Source organism: Brachyistius frenatus, unplaced genomic scaffold, assembly GCF_029030835.1.
Source record: "Brachyistius frenatus isolate BFR_SWC_R1_liver_20210118 unplaced genomic scaffold, ASM2903083v1 Contig_120, whole genome shotgun sequence".
Taxonomy (NCBI): Eukaryota; Metazoa; Chordata; class Actinopteri; family Embiotocidae; genus Brachyistius; species Brachyistius frenatus.
The window spans coordinates 836,174-858,886 of record NW_027210719.1 but is presented as its reverse complement, the minus strand read 5'-3'; the positions used below and the strand labels follow the sequence as shown (position 1 = coordinate 858,886).

Sequence of the window (22,713 nt, the reverse complement as noted above, 5' to 3'; positions counted from 1 at the left end):
CTTTGAACGGGGCAATCTCACTCCAGCATTCATCCCGTTTCCACCAATAAGCCCAATGAGCTGAGCGCGCACCGCCCACTGTCCGTGTGTGTATTTTTTTCGTGTCCTTCCCTTTTTTTTTTTTTTTTTTTTTAAACCAGAGCTAGTGTAGATCGTCACACGTTGTTTCCCTCTTCAGTCCGGACACCAGCAGACATGTGTTATTTATTGCTCGGCTGTGGAAGAAGACGAGCGAGCGTTCAACCGGCGCTGGAAATAGAGGATTAAAATAAAAGCGCGTCGTTTCTTTTTGCAACTCGAGGGAAAGGAAGCATTGTGTCTGAGGACGCGAGAATGGCGAGTCCGCCAAACACGGGAGATCAGTCGTTATTGGCCAGTAATGCCAGCGTGAACAACAATATCAAGAAATGCGGATATCTAAAGAAGCAGAAACACGGACACAAGCGCTTTTTTGTTTTGAAGGAGACGAGCGAAGGTTTCCCTGCCCGGCTGGAGTACTACGAGAGCGAGAAGAAATGGAAAAACAAATCGGCCGCGAAGAGAGTTATTCCTCTGGACTGCTGCCTCAATATCAACAAGAGAGCGGACGCAAAACACAAATATCTTATTGCTCTTTATACCAAGGACGAGTATTTTGCCGTGGCGGCAGAGAACGAGCAGGAACAGGAGAGCTGGTACCGCGCGCTGACGGATTTAATGGCAGAGGGGAAAGTGTACGACGGCTCCGTTTCCAACTCTGCGTCCTCGCTGGTTGGCTTCGACGAGGCGAGCTACGGTGTAATAACGCCGGTCGCCGCCGCCTACAAGGAAGTATGGCAAGTAAATCTGAAATCCAAAGGCTTGGGACAGAGCAGAAATTTGACCGGGGTGTACAGGCTTTGTCTCTCCAGCCGGAATATCAGCTTTGTCAAGCTGAACTCAGAGGTCGCATCAGTCATTTTACAGCTGATGAACATTCGGAGGTGCGGCCACTCTGACAGCTTTTTCTTCATCGAGGTTGGTCGATCTGCAGCCACGGGTCCCGGGGAATTATGGATGCAAGCTGATGACTCCGTGGTGGCGCAAAACATCCACGAAACCATCTTGGAGGCGATGAAAGCAATGAAGGAGCTGTCGGAATTCCGTCCGCGCAGCAAAAGCCAATCATCTGGTACAAACCCCATCTCTGTTCCCACACGGAGGCACCTGAACAATCTCCCTCCAAGCCAGACCGGGCTTCCCCGGCGGTCGCGCACTGACAGTATGGCTGCGACCTCTCCCGTGAGCAAATGTTCATCGTGCCGAATACGCACGGCGAGCGAGGGCGATGGCACCATGATACGCCCCATGTCTGTCACTGGGAGCCCCCTTAGCCCGGGGTTCCACAGGACCCTCCTAAGCAGATCTCACACCATTACGGCACGCCCGTCTCTCACATTTGAATCTTCTACCCTCCAGCACAGTAAGTCCATGTCGATGCCCCTGTCTCATTCTCCGCCCGTGGCCACCACTTGCCCTGGGAATAGATCCTGCTGCCAAGACAGCAGTGCCCCTCGCCCCTCCAGCTGCACTGCATCCTTCTCAGGCTCCCCCAGTGATGCTGGTTTTATTTCATGTGAGGAGTACGGCTCCAGCCCTGCGGATGCTCGGGACCTCAGGTTACCGCTCACTCTCCGCAGCAACACTCCAGAGTCTCTCAAAACAGATACCCCTCCCTCTGGGGATGGCAGTCAGCTCGATGGCTACATGGTTATGGAGCGGCAGAATCAGAATGGTTACCGGCTGTTACCGGAGCTGGACAAGGTGTATCGAAAGCGCACTTATTCCCTAACAACCCCGCGCCAGCAGAGGGGCCCCCCCCAGGTATCTTCAGCCTCCCTGGATGAGTACACTCTGATGAGAGCCACATACACCAGTGGAAGCCAGTCTTCTCGGAGGTGTCACACTGCCTCTCCCAAATGGACTTGTCATGAGGATTACAGGGATGTCAAAATCAGCTCTAACGGTCTTCAAAGTGACAGTGGGTATATGCCCATGATGCCTGGTGTGGCACCTCAGAGACCAGGGTTCAAAGATGACCCCTACATGCCCATGAGCCCCATGTGTGTTTCTGCTCCGAAGCAGATCATCAACCCTCGGTCACACCCCTCTTCAGTGGGGCTAGCCCCGCGCACAGACTCCCCCGGGAGTGTTTCTCTGGAGGACAGCGGGTATATGCGCATGTGGAGCGGAACCAAGATGTCGGTAGAGAGCACCGATGGAAAGCTCGCCAATGGAGAGTACCTGAACATGTCTCCCATTGACACGCTGGTGTCTCTCACACCTCCAGACTACATCCTCAGTCCTCCAGGAGATCTCCACCCCTTGCTAAATCACAGACAGCCTTATTCTTGCAGCTCTCTACCACGATTACTTAAAGGACAGATGCAGCGCAATGGGTCCACGGACTCAGCCCAATATGTGGTGATGAGTTTACAGAGACAGCGGATAGAAGAGGAGTCCAACTACTGTCCTGTCTCTCCAGGAGACTCGGTGGCCAGCAGCTCTCCAGGCACGCCAGGCACTCCATCCTCTGCTTCATCTCCGCCCAGAGTGGCTCGGATAGATGGAGGGCTGGTACACCGGAGTAGGGCGTGTCGCCCCACCCGTCTGGCTCTGGAGTCCCTTAGAACGCTACCATGTATGAGCGAACACCCCCTTCCCTCAGAGCCACGCAGCCCTGGAGAGTACATCAACATAGACTTTAGTAGTGCTACCCTCAACCCGCTTGCATCTACAGCGACAGAAAACTCTGAGTCCTCAGTGAGTTTAACATGCACAAAGGGGGGATCCCTGTTGCTCTCAGACTATGCTAATATTGATGTCAGCTTCCCGGTTCACCTCGAGTCACACCAGGCTGGGCGGTCCCCTCCAGCAGGGTGCCTAAACCACACACCTGAAGTCTTGCCTTGTCCTGGTCAAGTGAAGACTCAGCAGAACACGCAGGGAGGTGAGGAGGGGAAGAGCCTAGAGGGACAGGCAAAGGAGAGGGGGCTGGTCGAGGAAAATCCTCTGCAACAGCAGGGGAACGTGGTGTGTCAGCCGGCTTCAGTCAAAGATGACTACACTGAGATGACCTTCAGTCCTCCTGCTCTCTGCACCAATGATGCTGCTCCCCTCCCTACGAGCCCCACTGCATGCATCCAGAGACTCAGCCTTGAGAGCAGCATTGTGGACGTGGTAACCCCTGTGCCAGTGGACTCTTTCCTCCTGGGGGCTCCTTCGCTGTCTGTCACAGTCGTAGATCCACACAGGGGGGCTAAAGTTATCCGGGCTGACCCTCAAGGGCGTCGGCGTCACAGCTCTGAGACTTTCTCCTCCACCACCACTGTCACACCCGTGTGCCCCTCTTTTGCTCATGACACTAAACGGCACAGCTCTGCCTCGGTGGAGAATGTATCCCGCACTGTTCACAGCTCCGAGGGACCGAGTGAGGACTATGGCAGTCCCATGTGCAGGGAAACATCAGCTGGTTATCAAAATGGACTGAACTACATTGCCTTAAACTTGATGGAGGGAAACCTTGGGGGTTGCAGGTTGGGAGGCTGTGATGGACTACTGAGGTTCAAGACAGCCTGCGGCTGCAAGGGGGGCCTGAATGGTTTCAACACGAGCCCCTATGCCAGCCTTGGATTCAAGGAGACGACTGCTGCGGCTGTGAAAGGTGAGTGTTGTCATACATTTCACACACACTCATTCATTCAGTTGGTTTTCATTCATGAAGGGAGTGGTGTCAAGCCTAGAGTAGGACAGAGATCCGCCTCAGGGCGACTGCATACTCTGCAGAGATAGGCCACTCATTGTGCTGTTGGCAGCACTTCTGGGCTCATTTGTGCTCCAAAATCAACAGTAATTTTCTTTCAGGGAATATACCTAAACCAACTTTATCTTGCTTTCTGTGCCAGAGCCCGTGTCGATGGAAACTGTCGATTTATCCCGCTGACTGCTTGTAAAAAGCTGACATACAGTTTGTTTTTTATATTTCTCGACAGCTCTTTTATGACCTTTTAGTCGTGACTAACTGTCACCTCAATATGTAATCCAATGTAATAAACACATTCATCTGCTGAGTATGTTTCACATTTATAGCGGTTATATACTGATACATGTAGTGTGTTGTAAACACGGGCTACAGGAGCTGAGAGAAGTGAACTAGTTATGAAGATTGCTGTTGGGTGTAGGCTGTGATGTTTAGATAGGATTAGTCATCTACTTGTCACACCCATGACACACTGCCTGATGCGGAGGAAGTCTTTTATCCATTTGAAACTGCAGACCAGTAACACTGCAAAAACATTTCCTTCCAAATAAAAGCCTTGAATTAGACAGTTGAATAAAAGCAGTAAAATGGGCAAAACGGCAAATATGTACGTATGCTGCCTCTTTGGTTGCATATCTTCCTTTTTTACAATTCCATTTAAATTAAGCACTCACTTTATAAAGACACTCAACCCTCTTATTTTGAAAATGATGTCCGGACTTGCTGCATCTCATTCTGTGTGGCTTGATGCTGCTGTTGTGTGTTTGTGTGGATGGTCTGCTCTGGTTTCCCCTCAGTGACGCAGTTTTGTACCACGTCAGTATTTAAAAAAAAAACAACATCTAATCTGATTCAGTGACGCATGCAGCGCTACACATGATGCCTCGATAGAAGTAGCTAGAACGAGCAATGAGGACGGTTTTTTTAAAATTTATTGTTAATTATATAACAGTGTAATTTAGCATGTTCAAAGACAATGTGTGTTCATGAATAAGTTGTGAGCTCCTTGTGACTTGTGGGAAAGAACAGCAGCCAGTAGAAGTATTACCTTTCACCTCATTTTGTTCGGTGTTGCATCAATGGCTTTGAATGCGTTTGTAAATGGCAGGGATTATTCACAGGGATGGATGACTGTCAGAAGTTGTTGTTTGTAAAGGAAGTACATAATGTGAGGATCATCGTGAGTCAGGAATCAGCCTTCCTGGTGGTGAAATACAAGAGTTTAATTGCTGTTTGTGTTTTCACAACCAAGTTGTCTGTGCCTCAGCTGGCTCTCATGCTGTGAGTGCAGCCAGCGAGGGGCTTGGTGCAAGTCATCGGGTTCCCCAAAAAAACAAGTGAGTCTGTTGTTTATCAATTGTCAGGTACTGGGTTTCAGGACTGGAATGCAGGCAGTGTGCAAAGGTTGCTGGGAGAAGTGAATGCTCACTTGTTTTTCTGACCTGGTGGGATGGAGTCAGGGGGGATGGGAGGATTCTTTCTTTTTCTTTTTTCTTTTCGCTGTGAGCAGCTACGCAAACTCCCCAATGACTTGTTTTTACACACGAGCCGGCACTGATAACTAAATCTGCACCCTCAAACCAGTCGAGACCCTCCCTCTCATTGTCACATCGCTTTCCTGTCTTGATATTTTTTTGTTTCAGGACACAAAACATTGAATTTTGACCCTCACTGGAGACGTTTGTACAAGACTATAAAGAGCATGAGGAGGAGGAGAGAGGAAGGTGAAAGAACAATAGTGATGTATGAATGACTTGTTTTGTTTTTCATGTGCAACACAATGCACAGTTTGGCCGAAGGGAAAGAGAAAGATTGAAGAGGAGGAATTGAGGAAGGACAGAGGTAGAGAGCGGTGTCTTCTCAGTGAGCGGTGGGTGGCCTTTGCTTCACTGTGTTGTTTACATTAGCCCTCTTTTACAATTACGCGTGTAGTGCACCTCCCAACTAGAACCTGGTATGTGACCAGCAAGACCAGTTATGGACACCCTCACCGAAGTGCCGAACATTTCTGTTTACTGTGTTTGTGAGAGTAAACGAGGGCACGCCTGTTTACTACAACGTGACAGGCTTTACCACATTCTCTGGTTTTGCCTGATTGAACCGGAGTTCGAATCCCCACCAGTACATCAATCTTGACACAGGTAGATGAGAAAATCACCTGCCCTCCTTTGGCATCTCCGATGGAGAGGGAGGAAGATGCTGCAGATGTATCCTGACATGTCTGCGCACGGAGGGTTTCCACGTGGCTCGGCGAGTCGATAAGTTACAACTTCCGTTTTTTTGCGTTTTGGTCCTGATGTGACCTGCAGGAGGGGAGGGGAGGCAGGATCGGGCCGTGCCGACAATGTCAGTTCCTTGACCTTTGTACTCGCTTTGTGTGTGTGTGTGTGTGTGTGTGTGTGTGTGTGTGTGTGTGTGTGTGTGTGTGTGTGTGTGTGTGTGTGTGAGAGAGAAATAGAAATCCACACACCTCTGTCTCTGTTGGGAAAGAAAAAGGGAGGTGTGTGCTGTTTTTTAAAAAAATTTTTACTCCTCCTCTGTTTGACTGTCCTCATCCTATCACTCCTTCTGCACTGCCACTTCTCTTTTTGCTATAAAAGCTCTCTCTTGTGTGGGTGACAGACAGGAGAGACAACTGACTCCCCCTTTGTGGACCCAGACTACACCCCCCCTCCCCACACACACACACACACACACACCCTCACTCCCAAACACACTTTTTGAGTTTGTGTGGCTCTGCCATGTGTGTACATATACGCAGCCCCATCAGCAGATGGTTGAGGAGGGTGGGGGGTGGGGTGGGGTGGGGTCAGGGGTTTTTGCACCTGCCCCGCCAAGCAGGGCTCGCTGGTTATCTGGCCCTTCAGAGGAGAGTGACAATACGCTAATGACTGGCCGCCATCTGCCACGCCAACAACGGGGAGAAGGTGGGGGTGTGGCCAAGCAGTTTCAAAGAGCCAGCCCCCCCCCCCCCCCCACACCCAACCCCACCCCCCACTCCTCTTATGCTTTTCGTCTTCTCTCCAGGCACTAGTTTCTGTTTTGCGGAAATCATGTGATTAACCCCCCACCGCCCCTCCTCCCTCTACACGCACGCACGCACGCATGCACGCACACACACACACACACACACACACACACACACACACACACACACACACACACACACACACACACACACACACACACACACACACACACACACACACACACCTTCTCCACATCAGTGCATTCAGCCCATGTGTTTTTCCTGTTATCTGACCTCAGTGGACTGTCTCTGATTGGCTTTTCACACCAGAGGATTGTCTAACATTGCGTTTAACAATCAGCTAATCATTCCTGAACTGATTAACTCATTTCACTGATTCGCTGCTTCTTGATGGTCTTAATCATTTTAAATTAAATGTCTTTTGTAATTGCAAAGTAATACATTTGAAAATGTAACTTGGGCAATGATAAATAACAATGGCCTTTTTTTTTTTTTTACATTTAGCTGACAAAACAATCAGTCATAAGCACAAGAAATTGTTGCAACCCAAGCTTTGTGGTATGTTTAAGAGCATGTGGGAAAGTATGACATCTGAGAATGAGCAGCTCGCTGCTAAACTGTGATCTTTTTTAATACAAGAAGCAACCAGATTGTCTTTTCAGATACAAGCTCATGAATGTGGGGAGTTCTTCGACATATCAGCATCACACATTTTTTTAATAGAAAGAGCACAAACAATGGCCCTACTAAGTTCTTTGATTACACACATTATTGTGAGGAACATACAGTCCCTGTCCTCACCTGTCCTGCACCCCCCCTCCCCCACCAGACACACACACACACTCAGCAGGGCTTCTGGCTGTCTGATACATAACTCTTTGAGCAAAGTAGGACGGGATGTTCCAGCACTAGATAAAAACAAAGTTAACCTCCCATATCCTCAATTTAGCTTCGAGGTAAGAAGGATTACGTTCACTTCAGGATTAGACATTGTTCCTGTTTTCCTGAAGGTAGACGAAGACACGGAGCTTCTTAGTGATATAAACACAACAAAAATACCAAAAAGTGAGCTCAGTGTAGTCCAGTGGCTGCTGGCTCATTACACATTATTCAGTCATAAACTCTCCTTGAACTTTCTGGACTACATTGCTGTGGTAACGCTCCTATAGATGTGTATAGGCCGGTGATATATAGAATGTACATTGTAATATGTAGCAGTGGCTTCTTGATTTAATCTGTATTATTGTCTTGTAGACTGCATTTGGCCCATATTTCTTTGCTACTTATGATGCATTTTCAGTTAATGTTTGGGATACTGAGATTGGCATTTTATAGATGATTAATCGAGGAAATGATCTGTAATATGACTCAGCTGTTGCAACGTGACATATATATATATATATATAAAAAGGATTACGTTATGTAATAATGAGTTTTCAGTACAGTAATTGTTGTTTTTGTTTTGTTGGTCAGACAAAGGTGTGGGAGGTCAGAGGTGAGGAGTCAGTCACTGTTTGTGTGGTTGGAGCGCCTCTGTAGATCAGGGAGGAGTCTGGAGGACAGGAATGTAAACAGAGCAGATCTGAGCCTGCTGATCTCTTCCCATCCATTCTCAGTCCACCCATAACAACAACAAGAAAACAGTTCTCTGCTGCTGCTGCTGCTGCTGCTGCTCAGAGTTGCAGTTGGAGCACTTCCCCTAAAAACCTGTCATTTAACTCCGTGACAACACACTCAACCAGGTAATGCCCCTACAGACTTGTTTACATGGCCTCTGAAGAGCTGGAGAGGAGGCTGATGATACATGCCTGTGTGTTTGTGTGTCCTAGCCCTGAATGGAGCCGGGCTAAATTTAGCCAGTGAGAACTAAATAAATAATGATCAGAGCCTGTGTGTGTGTGTGTGTGTGTGTGTGTGTGTGTGTGTGTGTGTGTGTGTGTGTGTGTGTGTGTGTGTGTGTGTGTGTGTGTGTGTGCGCGCGCGTGCATGTGCGTGTGCATGTGCGGGGAGGGGGGGTTAGGGACACAGACATGGCTCGTTGGGAGGGGTGGAGGGATGTATATGAGGGGGTAGGAGAGGAGGGGTAGGAGCCATTGGGTTCATTCCCCCACCGGATCTCTGTCCCCTGCTCTCAGTAACATACCCCCTCCCCAAATCTCCCTGCCCACCCACACTTTTCTCCCATCAGCTTGTGTTTGAATAGCAGTGTGTGTGTGTGTGTGTGTGTGTGTGTGTGTGTGTGTGTGTGTGTGTGTGTGTGTGTGTGTGTGTGTGTGTGTGTGTGTGTGTGTGTGTGTGTGTGTGTGTGTGTTTTGCACCATCGTTTGTTAAGAGAAAAAAAAAATACTAATGTTTCAGTGTGTTTATGTTAGTAGCTACACCTGGTTGCTAATCTGAGCTGTTAGTGATTCAACGTTCCTTCCCGGCAGATCTCAGTCATTCTCACCCAAGTGCCTGTCTCTACAGGCCACCAACTGGCCCAGCCCCTCCAGAAACACACACACACACATTCAGATTGTTATGGTCTGTCGGTCCCATGACCTCACTGCATTCCCGTTCCTCTCTGTCAGGTTGATTCTGTTACTGTGGTTTTTCCACCACTTCCCACCCCACTGTTTCTATTTCTCTTCTGCCTCTGACACCCATGGTGATGAAGACACAGCGCTCAGCCAGCCCAGGTGGCCTCAGGAGTGAAATCAATTATTCCATTATTTAAATGAACTCTATGCCTCCATATTTTTTCATCTCTGACATCCCTGAGCAGCTGTGGAAGTGCCTCAGCTTCTTCAGTGTGGTTTTGGCCTCGCTGATGTTTTGGTCATCAATAATGTTTGTGCCTATAAAGCTTCAGCTTTGAAATTAGCATCAGATTTTAGTTTTCAGCATGCATTTATTGGGCAAAGATAAAGAACAGACGTGTGTGTGTGTGTGTGTGTGTGTGTGTGTGTGTGTGTGTGTGTGTGTGTGTGTGTGTGTGTGTGTGTGTGTGTGTGTGTGTGTGTGTGTGTGTGTGTTGGTGGGAATAGTTGAGGAAGGAGGGGGGCGTCACAGAGGACTCTGAATGAAAGGTTTGTTTTAGAGAATGACGATCACATCCAGCTTTGTGAAAACAGCTCTTGTTCACGACCGGGGAAAAGGGAGAGGAGACAGCGAATGAGGGAAGAAATGCAGCCGCTGTGTGTGTGTGTGTGTGTGTGTGTGTGTGTGTGTGTGTGTGTGTGTGTGTGTGTGTGTGTGTGTGTGTGTGTGTGTGTGTGTGTGTGTGTGTGTGTGTGTGTGTGTGTGTGTGTGTGTGTATAGATGAGTGTGTCAGCCAGCCAAGACTTCCGCTCCCATTCGATAGCTCTGCATGCAAATGAAACCTCACAAACATGTACACCGGGGCAAAGGTCAGCACAGCTTTCCACTGGGAGAAAAGGAACACTTGAAGGACTCTGGGTTCATGGTGTTCGAAGATACACAGCGGTGGCGTGTGTTGGAGAAATGGAGAATACCTGTGTGTGTGTGTGTGTGTGTGTGTGTGTGTGTGTGTGTGTGTGTGTGTGTGTGTGTGTGTGTGTGTGTGTGTGTGTGTGTGTGTGTGTGTGTGTGTGTGTGTGTGTGTGTGTGTGTGTCAGCGTGTGCAGGGCGTTGTTGCTGTCACTTTTGTCATCATTGGAGACAGCCCTGTTTCAGCTGCACGGTGCTAAATGCCACTCTGTTTTTCCCCTGCCATGAAAGCACCTGCCACTTCAGTGTCTACCAGCTGAGGCACACACACACACACACACACACACACACACACACACACACACACACACACACACTTGCAGCCCCTTTGAAAAGCACTTATTCCTTACTTGGTAACAGAGTGGGGGTCTCTGTTTGACCTTTACCTCCCTCCATCTTGCCGTCCTACATAATAACATCTACCATACAGTTTCATAGAATATTACTGACCAAGAAATCTAATTTGGTTGCATTCACTTTCATGTCTATAAATTGTTTTTTCTTTTCTTCTTTCAGAATAAAGGCTGAAGGGTCTCCCCGGCCCCTCCCCATCCTTCCTCCTCCTGTGAATGTAGGATTTCACTGCAGCCGGATGATGAGGTCTCCACAGCGACAGCTGGACCTTACGCTGCAGCCAATGTCCTTTGACCTCGTTGCCGCCTCTGGGGGTCACGGGGATGGCCATCACCATGGAAACACGGACACTTGACCCTTGCCCCAAATCTTCCCTCCTACTTCGTGGCACCTAAAAATGTGGGCGCCACTGCTGCTGTAGTGCTAGAGAAAAAAAAAAAATAACAATAACTTAAACAGACTATTAACTCCAACAATAGATACAGTAGGTAACTATGTATCTCTGTACGCAGGCCTGCAAATTCTCCTGCAGTATATTATTATGTTAATTACTGTTATTGTTATTATTACCAATTCAACTTTCAACTTGTTTTCTTATGGCTTCATCCAATAGTCGCCAGATATTCTCACCTGAAAACCTGTGAACCAAACCTGGAGAGCATCCGTACCCATACGCAAAAACCATACAGATGCATACAGATGACATGTATTTATTTATTTATCGTGTATGTATGCATTAAATGAAGCGTTTGTGAGAATTTGTATACAGATTGTACTGCAAAAAGAGACGGCATTTATGGACATATTTAAAAATCAAAGGTAACATTTGCTTAAAAAAAGATAACCCTACCTCAGCACCAAGTCACACAGTAGAAATATATATGAAATATTTATTTTCAGAGGTGAATGTTTTTTAAAAATCACCGATCCAAAGCCTTACTTCTAGCCATCAGCCCCCTTCTGATGGACTTTTTTAGTTTGGACCTAAAAGAACGCAGTATATCAAAGATTTAACCAATCATCTTAGAGACTGAATGTTCATCAGAGCCGAACGAGAGGCAGCCTCTCTGAGATTAAGTTCCTTCTCTCTCTTCACATTTATGACAAGATTATGTATTAACAGTCTAGAGTAATATATTTATGAGTATGCCTGAGATGGAGGATTCATACACACTAAAATAATACCTAGAGGACCTTTGAGGAATACTTGACATTACATTACTTCACACATGCACGCAGCTGTCACAAACCCGAACACTGCAGCATGAGCTGGGTCCAACTGGACCTGACCACCAGATCTGTGGCCTGTCTGAGCCCAAGTCTCGGCACCTTCATACACTTTACCAACTCGCCCACTGATATCCTGCACACCCTCGCCGCCTGCAGGAAGTTATGACCTGTCAGGACAAGGGACAGAAACATGAATGTTTGAAGTTATTTATTCAAAGTGACTGGCGCAGCCCCAGTATCTTACATTTTCTCACCCGATGCCTCACTGCAGTGCTCCGTCACACCACGCCAGGCAACACTGAGCAGTGTGGCGCATGCGTGCAGGACTGCAGGACTCAGTCTGACCGGCCTCCAACTGCATGGTCTTGCATTTACAAACTGTCTAGATTGTAACACAAGACACGTTGAATGTAGTACTCGCTGTGTTCAGAGCTTGGGAACACACAAACCAACAGACACAACAACTGCGACAACAACAGTGAGACATGCAGAGGTAAACAACAGGAACTACGACACAGACACAAGCCGAATAAAAAGAAACAAACCAGGGGAAGTATCTTATTATTTATCTCAACTCACAGGTACTTAACCTTTGCCTATATACTGTAAATAGTGCGGTGTTACAGAAAATTACATCTAAGCAAATGCTGAGAAACATTGAGAGTAAGTTAAAAAACTTATGTTGTTTGTACTGTACATAGAATGTGTTTGAGTGAACTTTTCTGATACAACAAAAGCACTAATTAAGTTATACGCTAACCAGTATGGTTTGGCTTTGATTTTTTTTTTTTTAACTGTCATGGGATAGTCTTGTAAAATGGATGCCACTATGAGGACATTTTCTAATGCTGTAATTCTGAAAAAAAGATTTTAAAGAGAAATCATTAATACTTGACAAAATTAATTCTTGATACTTAGGTACAACACAAATGGCATATATGCAATATTTACACTTTTGAAAATTAGTTTACAAAGACGTACCAAATGTATAAATACTGTTAATAATTTTTGTTAAACCTTAAATTTTTGCTGGTTGTAAATTTTTTTCTTAAATTTTTGAAATGGAAACTTTATTCTGCTTGTTTTTTGCTAATGGAGCCTCTTGGTGTTTTGAGCAGTGTTTTGCATTTGGATAATGTTTCAAGTTTTTATTCAGCATCTAAAGGTTACGATATGGGCTATGGCTTACCTTGCTGTGTCTTTCCATTGTAAATATTTCATATCATGCACATTGGGGTGCTACTAAGAAATGATAATTTAAACTTAGCTCATTGCTTTAGATTGTATTGATTCTTTATAGACACATGCAATAAATAACGATATTTAAGAAAGCTATTTGCTTCTGTTTTTTTTTTTTTTGTTCTTTTCCAAACCCCTCCTCCACAGCACATCACAAACCAGAACAGGCTTTTTAATCTCTCATCAATCGCCAGAGCAGACGTTTTAATTCAGTTTCCTGCCTTTTTCATTAAGAGAGTCTCATTAGCGAGAGTAGATATACTGTATCTTACTCTCATGTCCCTCCTTCTTTTCTCTGACTGTGTGTAAAGCCCTGCTCCCTGTTGAGAAAGGGTGCATAAAAAAAAAATTGGTGGGAGGCTAAACCCAGTGTTGTCTCCAGTATTAGCATTGTTATTGTTTTCCTGCGTTTGCCTTTGAGTCCCCACCCCCAGCAATAGTAATTACACCCGCATGTGGAAGCAGCCCTCAGACCTGGGAGGGAATAAATAACACAGTGATAGGATAATGATTTTACCCCCTCGGCCATATGCTATCAGAGTATTCATTCACACAGCCATGCTAATTAAAAAGGTAATTAATGCAGAGAAAATTAATATTGTCTACTATAGCTAGTGTTATGTGTTTGGATTGGGTGGAGTAGTCTATTGTTGGTTTGTGTACATGCGCTGAGTGAGGGATTTTACATGTTTGTACTTTTAAGTATGTGAGCAGTAAAGATTAGTCTGTCCAGAACAGAAGAGTCAGGTTGCAGAGAAATGTGCAAGTTGACTCAGAGGTAAAGGCAGAATGATAGCCTGAAGGTAGAGCCAATACATTAGGCAGATTTGTCCCGGCAGCACAACACAGAGGTTGGAAGGCTAATGAGAGAGCAAAGTCCTGCAGAGCAAAGTCCTGCAGAACAAAGTGTGACATATTCTCTGTAAACCAAATCCCATCCATCACCGCTTCGTTCACTGCTCCCGTTCTCCCTCTTGCTTGACTCGCTACCAACGTTTAATTAAAGACTCATTAAATTGTAAAGAAGGGATAGAGAATAAGCTGCGGGCCGTTTTTTCTCTCTGTCTATTGTCTCTATTCTTTACTGCTTACTCAGGAGGAGGAGAAAACGTGTGACACTTTCATTACTGTATGTTGAAAGTGTCAAACAGAAAATAGTACTTGACTCTATGTTGGGAAACTGACACGTCTTCAAATCAAAATTACAGTAAGCTAATGCAAACTCAATGAACTCACTTATCTGTGACCCTGTACGTGTCTCTGTGATTTCGTGCATGTGAGTGAGTACTTGAGTCAGCGGGGCTGGTTGTGCAACGATAGATGGGTACATATGAGGACCATAACGTAGCCAGTGGCCCCAGGGAGTCATCAGGCTTATGGACAGGGACCTGCGGTAGCTCTACAGGAAATGGCATGCTTCCGGAAAGCTGTCTGGGACACCGCCACTACATTAGCGGCTGTGTGTGTGTGTGTGTGTGTGTGTGTGTGTGAGATTTTAAAAGCCATAGCACGCGTTGTGGCCATTTGTGGATGTCCCCCCCCGCAACAGTCAGTCTTTATCTGGTTTGTGTGACCATATTTGGCCAACGGACCTCATATTTTCTGTGTTCTTGTCTGCAGTTATCTTGAACACAAGCACATAAAATATTATAAACGCAGAGAAATATCCTTGTACTTTTCTTTTGGCTCATGAGTAATGATAACAAAATTATAATACCTCTGTAATTCGTCTTGAGGTGAGTCTTCAGGTCTCTTTGAAATGACTGCAGTCTATCAGGTTCAGAGAACAGAACGCTTAGTGAATCATAGTGATACGATGTAAAATCATATTTCAAATCAACCTTTTCCAAACACTGCTGTGCGCGGTAAAGTACTTAACATTTTCAGTCTTTTCTTTACCCAGCCTGTTAAAGAAGAGTCAGTCTTCTGTCATGATCACAGGTCAAGTATTTGGCTTTCGTCAAACTTGGGGAAGTCTGCCTGCAGATGTGATCTGGTGCTGCATGGATTCATCTACAATCAGGTTCCCAGACATTAACAGGAATAGTTCCTATATATATATATATATATATATATATTCAAATATGGTTGAACTATAAACTGCATGGGAGAAAATAGATGACAGGCTTATGAGAGAGAGAGAGAGCACAAACTTTGAGCTGAGGCACGCCCACTCCACTGTGTGGTTAACTGATTCTTCTCTGACCTTGGACACCTATGCAAATAACACTTCCCAACTGCATGAGCCATGGTCAGTGGTCAACGCTTATCTCTCTCCGACACACTCCCTCCCTCCCACCCTCCCTCTCACACACACACACACACACACACACACACACACACACACACACACACACACACACACACACACACACACACACACACACACACACACACACACACACACACACACACACACACACACAGAGAGAATTGAATTATTTAGACACTTGTCAGTTTTTCAGCATTACATAATCTGCCAGTAAAAATGCCGTAAACAAAAGGACAACTTCCTCTTTCCAGTGAAATCTGAGAATGCCAGACAGTTTCCTCCCATCTGCTTTTACATGCACACGTGTACCATCGCACAAACAAACACACATGCATACTGTGGTGAGCCACTGTCAGAGTTTAAATAAATATACATGTATGAGAGGACTCTGTCAGACACACTAAACAATCAAAGCCTGTGTTAAAGGAAGGGAAGCCAATCTGATCATTTTGAAGACAAAGAAAAAGCCGGAGGGTAGAAGAGAAGGGTGGTGCCGGTAGGAATGGTGGGTGTTCTGCAAAGTCGTGTTAATTCAGGAGAATGTTTGATTCAAAGTTAAAAGCAATAAGTGAAGATCTTCCAGACATTTAAAAGAACAAAACCCTCTGATTTCTCTGAAGTTTTACAGATCCTGAAACTACGATTCCTGACAAATAAGTCAGTGTGGAAGTCCCGGTTGGGTCTGACCCAGCATGTATTTTACAGGAATGTGTGTGTGTGGGAGTGCCTGTTGCTCCCTTGCATGCATCAGTGTGCATGTGTGTGTTTGTAAGTATATGCATGTGTGCTTGGTCAGCTCGCTCCGTAGACATTCCCAGCTGTTTTCCAGGTAGTGTTCTCACGCTTCTTGTGCATCTCTTGTTTCTCACGCTGGCTGCTTTGACTGTAATCCCTACCAACACACACACACACACACACACACACACACACACACACACACACACACACACACACACACACACACACACACACACACACACACACACACACACACACACACACACACACACACACACACACACACTGCCCAGCCTACTTATATGGCCACCAGGTAAACAAAAACCCACCACACACACCTTCCTGTCCCTGATGATAGAGAAGTAGCCTCAACAAAGACAAGACAGTGGAAAATAAGCACACTCATCAACAAAAACACACACACACACACACACACACACACACACACACACACACACACACACACACACACACACACACACACACACACACACACACACACACACACACACAATGGGCGAGGGAATCGGGCAAGTGAGAGGTGAAGAGGGAGAAGCAGGAAGAGGCAGGTGAGAGGGGTAAAAGGACAAAGACACTGAGAGAAAGGGGGGACATGCAGGAACCAACAGGATTGAGCTCATGCTCTGTTGTGGCCCCGCCCACCGTGCATGACTCACACTTGGCAAGTGTGTCTGCATATGTGTTTACAGCTGCAGGTCAGTTCAGGGTGTGTCCTCATTACCATGCTGGAGAACAAGTTTTCTCAAGCACAGGTGAAGCTATTCATTACACTGATGTTTTAGCAGGTTTACTACTTTACCACCACACTGCCTGCGTAATGACTGAGCGTGATGGAACAAAAAAAAAGAGAGGCTCTTAAAAACTATTTTGAGGAGCATAAATTTAGAAAACAGTAGCCCCGCAAATGGCATGATGTAAGCATTACAAATTTGGAAACTCTGGAGTCCCTTGAAAGTAACCACTTCCTCCCTGAGAGCACTGAGGCTTTTTTTTTTTTTTTAGGAGTGGGCCCCTGCTACAAGTCCTCTCTTCCCCTCCCTGCTTTTGCCTCAGAGTGATGGATGTGGTTGGCGGAGACAGCGTACGACCTGCAGACTCACGGCCACCAGCTCCTTAGAAGGAAACACCATCTGCTTCTTTGGCTGCTGAGTGTCAAGGAGCTGCATGTGTGTGTTTCATCTTGTGTTCACGGGTGTGTATATGGCCAATATGTAAACGCATGACACTTCAACTAATAGGTCATGGGAAGGTTTGCTGTTTTAAAAAAAGAAATCTCTGAGTGTTTAACAATGCAAGTCATGTAAATAGAAAGTAACAACACTGTCATAGACGTCATAACCTAATTACCTGCCAATAATTCACTCTCTCAGCACAAGGCCAACATTGGTGAAACTCCTGTTGACTGACGGTGAGGTATTTCTACCGCTAAGAAGCCTGTGCAGTTCTTCAAATGTACATGTTTGATGTTTTGTACTGTATTAAAATGGGACCAAAGAAGTTAGCGTAGACACACAATGACAAGGTTTGACCATAGGAAAGTTCCCAAGTCTTTAAAATGAGGCCGATGCCTCAAGTGCCTTCAGCTGTGATACCAACGTCAGCCGCTGGAGGTTGGCTCCATAGACTCTCATTCAACTTCCCTCATGAAATACAAAGTCAGTACATTTTTTTCTACGTTATTTTGTTGTTGTTAGCTTAAGTTGTTGCTCATTCTTATTAGTTTTCTGGTGGTCCATTTGAAAATGGACTGGTTTTTTTAGGGGCGTGTCTGTTTGATTGACAGGCCTGCGGTGCAGTCAAGATATGGCTATCGGTGGGCGGGAAGTAGTATTGTCAGGTTTCCAATCAGATTGAGTCAGATCCATCGCTCGCTCCTCCCAGCTTGTCCAAATATGGTCAGTTCTGGCTCCAAACTAGCAAGATGGCGGCGACCAAGATCCGAACTCCAGGCTTCATAACGCCAGTTCACAAACCAATGGGTGACGTAACTGTTGGTTGCCGCTTGGGGGTGACTCAAAAACACAATGTACAATGTAATGTTGTGTATGTATCTGGAGCATTTCATCAAAAAAGTTGTACTGAAAAAGATAAACTCGGGTTCATTGTCAAACTCTTATGGAATAATAATTTGAAGACATCGGGATTGGCCAAGAGTCTCAGTTTCCTATTAAAACTAAGGTTAAACTGGGATTTGAAGGGCCTTCATTGGGTAATCATTAAGCTATCTGTCGGCATTTCACAGCAGCAGAGGCTGTGATGATTTGAGTGACAGTTCCTATTTAAAAACATGCACACAGTAGTCCACTGTTTTCTGCCATCCAGAAGTCCTACTAAGGGAAACCATTAAACAGGATATTGGCACATTTGTTTTCCCGGAAATTCCCTCACGTCAACTGCTTGAACGAAAACACAATCCGGAAACAACAAGTTGTCACTCTTGATATGCTATACTGTAGCATGACAGTAGCAGAGTACATGTACGTCATTAAGTCAGAGGACCAACCTCAGTAATATTAATAATATTGATGCAGATAGCTGACATTATAGCCTCAAAAGCTCCCAGTAATGCAGGATCATGTGTATTAAACTGAGCAGGTGTGCATTTTAATTAATAGAAATTCATCTTGATCGAGAAGAATGTGTTATGACTCATTTCAAAAGTTACATTTTCTTTCTTAAAGTGTCAACAAACCCTTGTAAATTTAATTAGAATAACTCCACATCAAGCCATAAAGAGACAAAAGAAACCCATTTACGTGACATATCCTTCAAGTAACCACAAATGGGCTTGTTGCCTCTGCATACAAATGTTTACTATGCTTCAGACTGCAGTTTGGATTTAGGCGATGATCACATTGTTAAACAGCAGAGAAAGCCTTGCCATTGTTGTGAGGTTTTACAGCTCTTCACAGTCTTGTCTTTGTTGTGTTCGGCCTAAGATGAATTTAGTTCATCTTGAGGAAAACACTAAAACACAAAGACACTTTGTATCGGGTATGAAAAGTGTCCCAATCTTTTACCAGGCCTGACTTTGGGGACACATACAGAAGGAAATTGTAGCTATTGCCGTTTAATTCATAGCTGCATGAACAAGTAGACACCGTGCAATGGAGCCTCTAGCTACCAATTCAAATCAAGGGGGCTAAAAAAATGTTCAATGTATTCCAGAGAAACAAACAAGAAACAGCAGGTCTTTAGAGTTGGACGTTAACATATGCTTCTCTTGCTGTTCCTCTAAATAATCCCAAGCACTCCTCTCTCCACTCTCCTCCGAACCTGTTAATGAAAAGCATTTGTCATCCTAACTGACGACCACAAATGTTACACTTCCTCCAATCTCAGCGTCGCCTCCATCTACATTTTTCTTTTTCTCTGATAATATTCAGAATTGTCAGGACTCATGTCTTATCTCGCCCGCTCGCTGTTTGACGCACGAAGCTGAGCAAGGTCATGCAGTTTCTATGCTGCACTCAGACAATGTCCTCAAATAGTCAATCTCAGAATAACTCCATGCCATTTACGTATGTTACTATATTTGAGAGCAATGAATAGGTAGATAAGAAAACAGTGAGAACTGAAGGACATTGGAGACATCATTAACAATCTTTTTTTTTTTATGTATAACACCTGTGGACATTAAAGAGATGTTCAGTCTGTGCTGACCCTCACATGAAGTCACTGTGTGTATGTGAGAGAGTCTTCTACAAAAGTATACAAGCCGGTAATAAACAGGAGAGGTGAAGAGTCGGAGGAGATGTGAGGGGGGATGGGAGTATCATTTGGGAATTACCACATTATTATATGAATGATGGATGGTGAAGGGAGGATAAATAAATAATTAGCGTAACATACAAATGAGCAAAACAAGGCTTCCTGTTTTGAGGGCCAAATAAGAAAAGAGCAAAAGCATTCATAAAACGGACGGATGGATTAATTTCCCACTTCACTATTCATTTCACTGACAACAATAACAAAGTGGGACTTGAGAAACAAAAGATTTCCGTGTTTGGCTTCTCCTGTATCAGTGTAATGAAAGCTGTTTTTCATCAGTGAAATCACACAGCAGGTCTGCTGAGTGCTACAGAGACACTGACACTGTCTGGAAGTGGGCCATCAGTTTCCTTCAATCACCCCGGTGTGTAAGGCTGAGAAGCTGACAGCCATCTACAGCAGAACGGTACCCCTCCCCCTGAGCACTAATAAACAAACACACAGCCTCCCCGGAGTCCCCCAGGTGGTCTCAGTCAACACATTGAATGGAGTATCACTCAGTGACGGATCAAAAGACAGACCATCCACTCATCCCTCATCCTATCTCCCACCCCCGCCCCCCGCCCACCCACCCCCTCTCCTGGCTATCTTCTCCTCCGCTCCTGGTCTCTCCCACTCTTTGATCCACCTGTTTTTGTTTCGCCTCTCTCTCATCCATCTTGGGTGTTTCTGCCCTTCTCGGAGCTCCAGACAGGCTGAGGGGCCTAGACATCATCTGTCACCTAGAGCTCTCCCTGCTGGGACAAATAGATCCCAGAGCCTCCTTGTTGAAGAATGCGCCTGTTACACATACAACCATCATTTTCATTATTTATTATTTTTTTTTACAAATTCCTTTGTCCTTTGTCCTGCACTCTCATGCATGCAATTTCACATTCAAATACATAAGACTCAGCCCCCACAATTTTCATACAAACGCTTCAACCGAATGCTTTACTAAGTGATTTGTCAGAGTCCATACCTGTTACATTCATACATGTATGTATGTGCTACACACTCCATCTGATTCAGAAAAGGTGCCCACTCATGGAACACATTTCCCACACTGCACTCAAAGCTGACATTAGTTCAACCAAAACCATGTTTGCTGTTTACTTTATGAAGCACAATGGAGGACACTTGGATGAACCTGTGCATGTAAAATCAAGCACACACTAAAAATAGAGGGAAACTGGCAGAAGCAAGGTAAGGACCAGCAGCCCAATATCAGGCAAGCAGTTATTCAAGTATTGGCATGGCCTGAGCTCGGAGCATCACAACATCTGTAATGAAACCCAGAGACAGACAGAGAGCAAGAGAGAGCCTGTAGGCCAATGAGAAGCAGCGAAGCCTCCATCATAACTCCAACCACACAGAGGAGATTTCTCTACCCCCCAGGTTCACTCCGAACAGTAATGGGTTGTTTTCCCCCCTGCTTCTCCTTAAGTCCATGCTTCACTCTGTTTCTCTCTGCATGTCTCTCTTGTTCTCTCTTTCTTTTTTCCTTGAGCATGATAGCATGATAGGTTTTTCTCCCTTTGAGCACTACCAGAGCAGCAACAACACATTCCTGTCCGCATTCCATCCTCAGGAAAAACAGTGTCCGGAACATAATAATAGGCCAAGCACGTCATTTGTTTTCAAACCCACTTGCCGGCTGGAACAAAGCTGCGCTGAGGGCAGGATTGGGCAAACGTGTTTGTGCGAAAGAGACATTGAAAGGGACGTGTTTGTGTTTACAAGAGTCAGTGTGCATGTGTTTTTCTCTTTGGTAGTGAGACTATGATGACCTGACCCTTCCACCAACAGTATACCACACAGCCTCCGCCCAGCCACACCACCTGAAATACAAACATTTTGGAGGCTCATATCTCCAGCTGTAAAGCCTGTCAGCACTTTATGTGTTGTCATTTGTACCACTCCTCTCCTCTGTTTATCATTATTGGCACCCCAGGTCACGTCGAAAATCTCCTGGTACACTCTGAACTTTTCTGGATTACCTGCATTTTACACAGTCATACACAATGGACACCAGCACACAAAGACAGGTAGTCACATGCACATATTTGTCTGTACACACAATAATTACCATTGGACAGCTGATAACAGGAGGCTGGACATCGTGGCGCTGTCCAAGCTGGCCGCCGTTGTTTGTCGTGGAGACGGCCTTTCATGTGGGTGTGCACACACTAAATCCCTGATAATTATCCAAGCAAACAACAGGCTCTGACAGTGCAGGTTGAAGGTCAGGGCGGTTTTAATGTTTTTGTGTTTTGGCTGTAATGTATCCTTTGTCAGAGAACCTCTTGACCTCTACATCCTGCCTGAAACAATATCAGTTTCACTCCCCATCCTCTAAGCTGGCAATCACTCTGACTGTAACCAATTCTTGTGCAAAAGCTTCTGTGTTGACATGTCCTGAAATTCATCCTTATGCTTGTCTTTTAATCCATCCAGTTGTTACATTTGCCATAATAAGCCTAAAATCTGAATTTCTAAATATTATGAGGCGTGCAGAAGTAACTGATACTGAAATCTTATGACTGGCCAATCCATAGCAGCGTTGACCTCATCCTGTCCTCCTCTCCATCTGCTGCCCCCATCGGCTCTTAAGGAAGCTAATAATCTCCTTCCTGTATCTGACAGGACGTAGTGGCCAGCAGCAGAGCCCACGTGTGAACGAACGGTGGTGCATGTGTGTGTGTGTGTGTGTGTGTGTGTGTGTGTGTGTGTGTGTACACACGCGCGCGCGAACGTCCATCCATGAGCGTACGTGTATGTGCAAGCCCAAGCACAATGATTATTCAGCCATAACGGAAGTCATAAAGACTTCCGCTGATCACTATCAGTGTA

General features: G+C 45.5%; 1 protein-coding gene across 1 annotated transcript; it reads left to right on the top strand.

The window, feature by feature from the left end:
* The first annotated feature begins 36 nt into the window (after positions 1–36).
* Positions 37–13,171, top strand: irs2b (insulin receptor substrate 2b). The gene is made up of 2 exons (XM_069713584.1): positions 37–3,682; positions 10,773–13,171. Exons 1-2 carry the CDS (start codon positions 334–336, stop codon positions 10,775–10,777), a joined length of 3,354 nt encoding a protein of 1,117 aa, XP_069569685.1. The 5' UTR covers positions 37–333; the 3' UTR covers positions 10,778–13,171.
* Positions 13,172–22,713: the final 9,542 nt, after the last annotated feature.

Excerpts from the sequence above, each read along its gene's own strand:
- irs2b (XM_069713584.1), top strand. The coding sequence starts at position 334 with ATGGCGAGTCCGCCAAACACGGGAGATCAGTCGTTATTGGCCAGTAAT.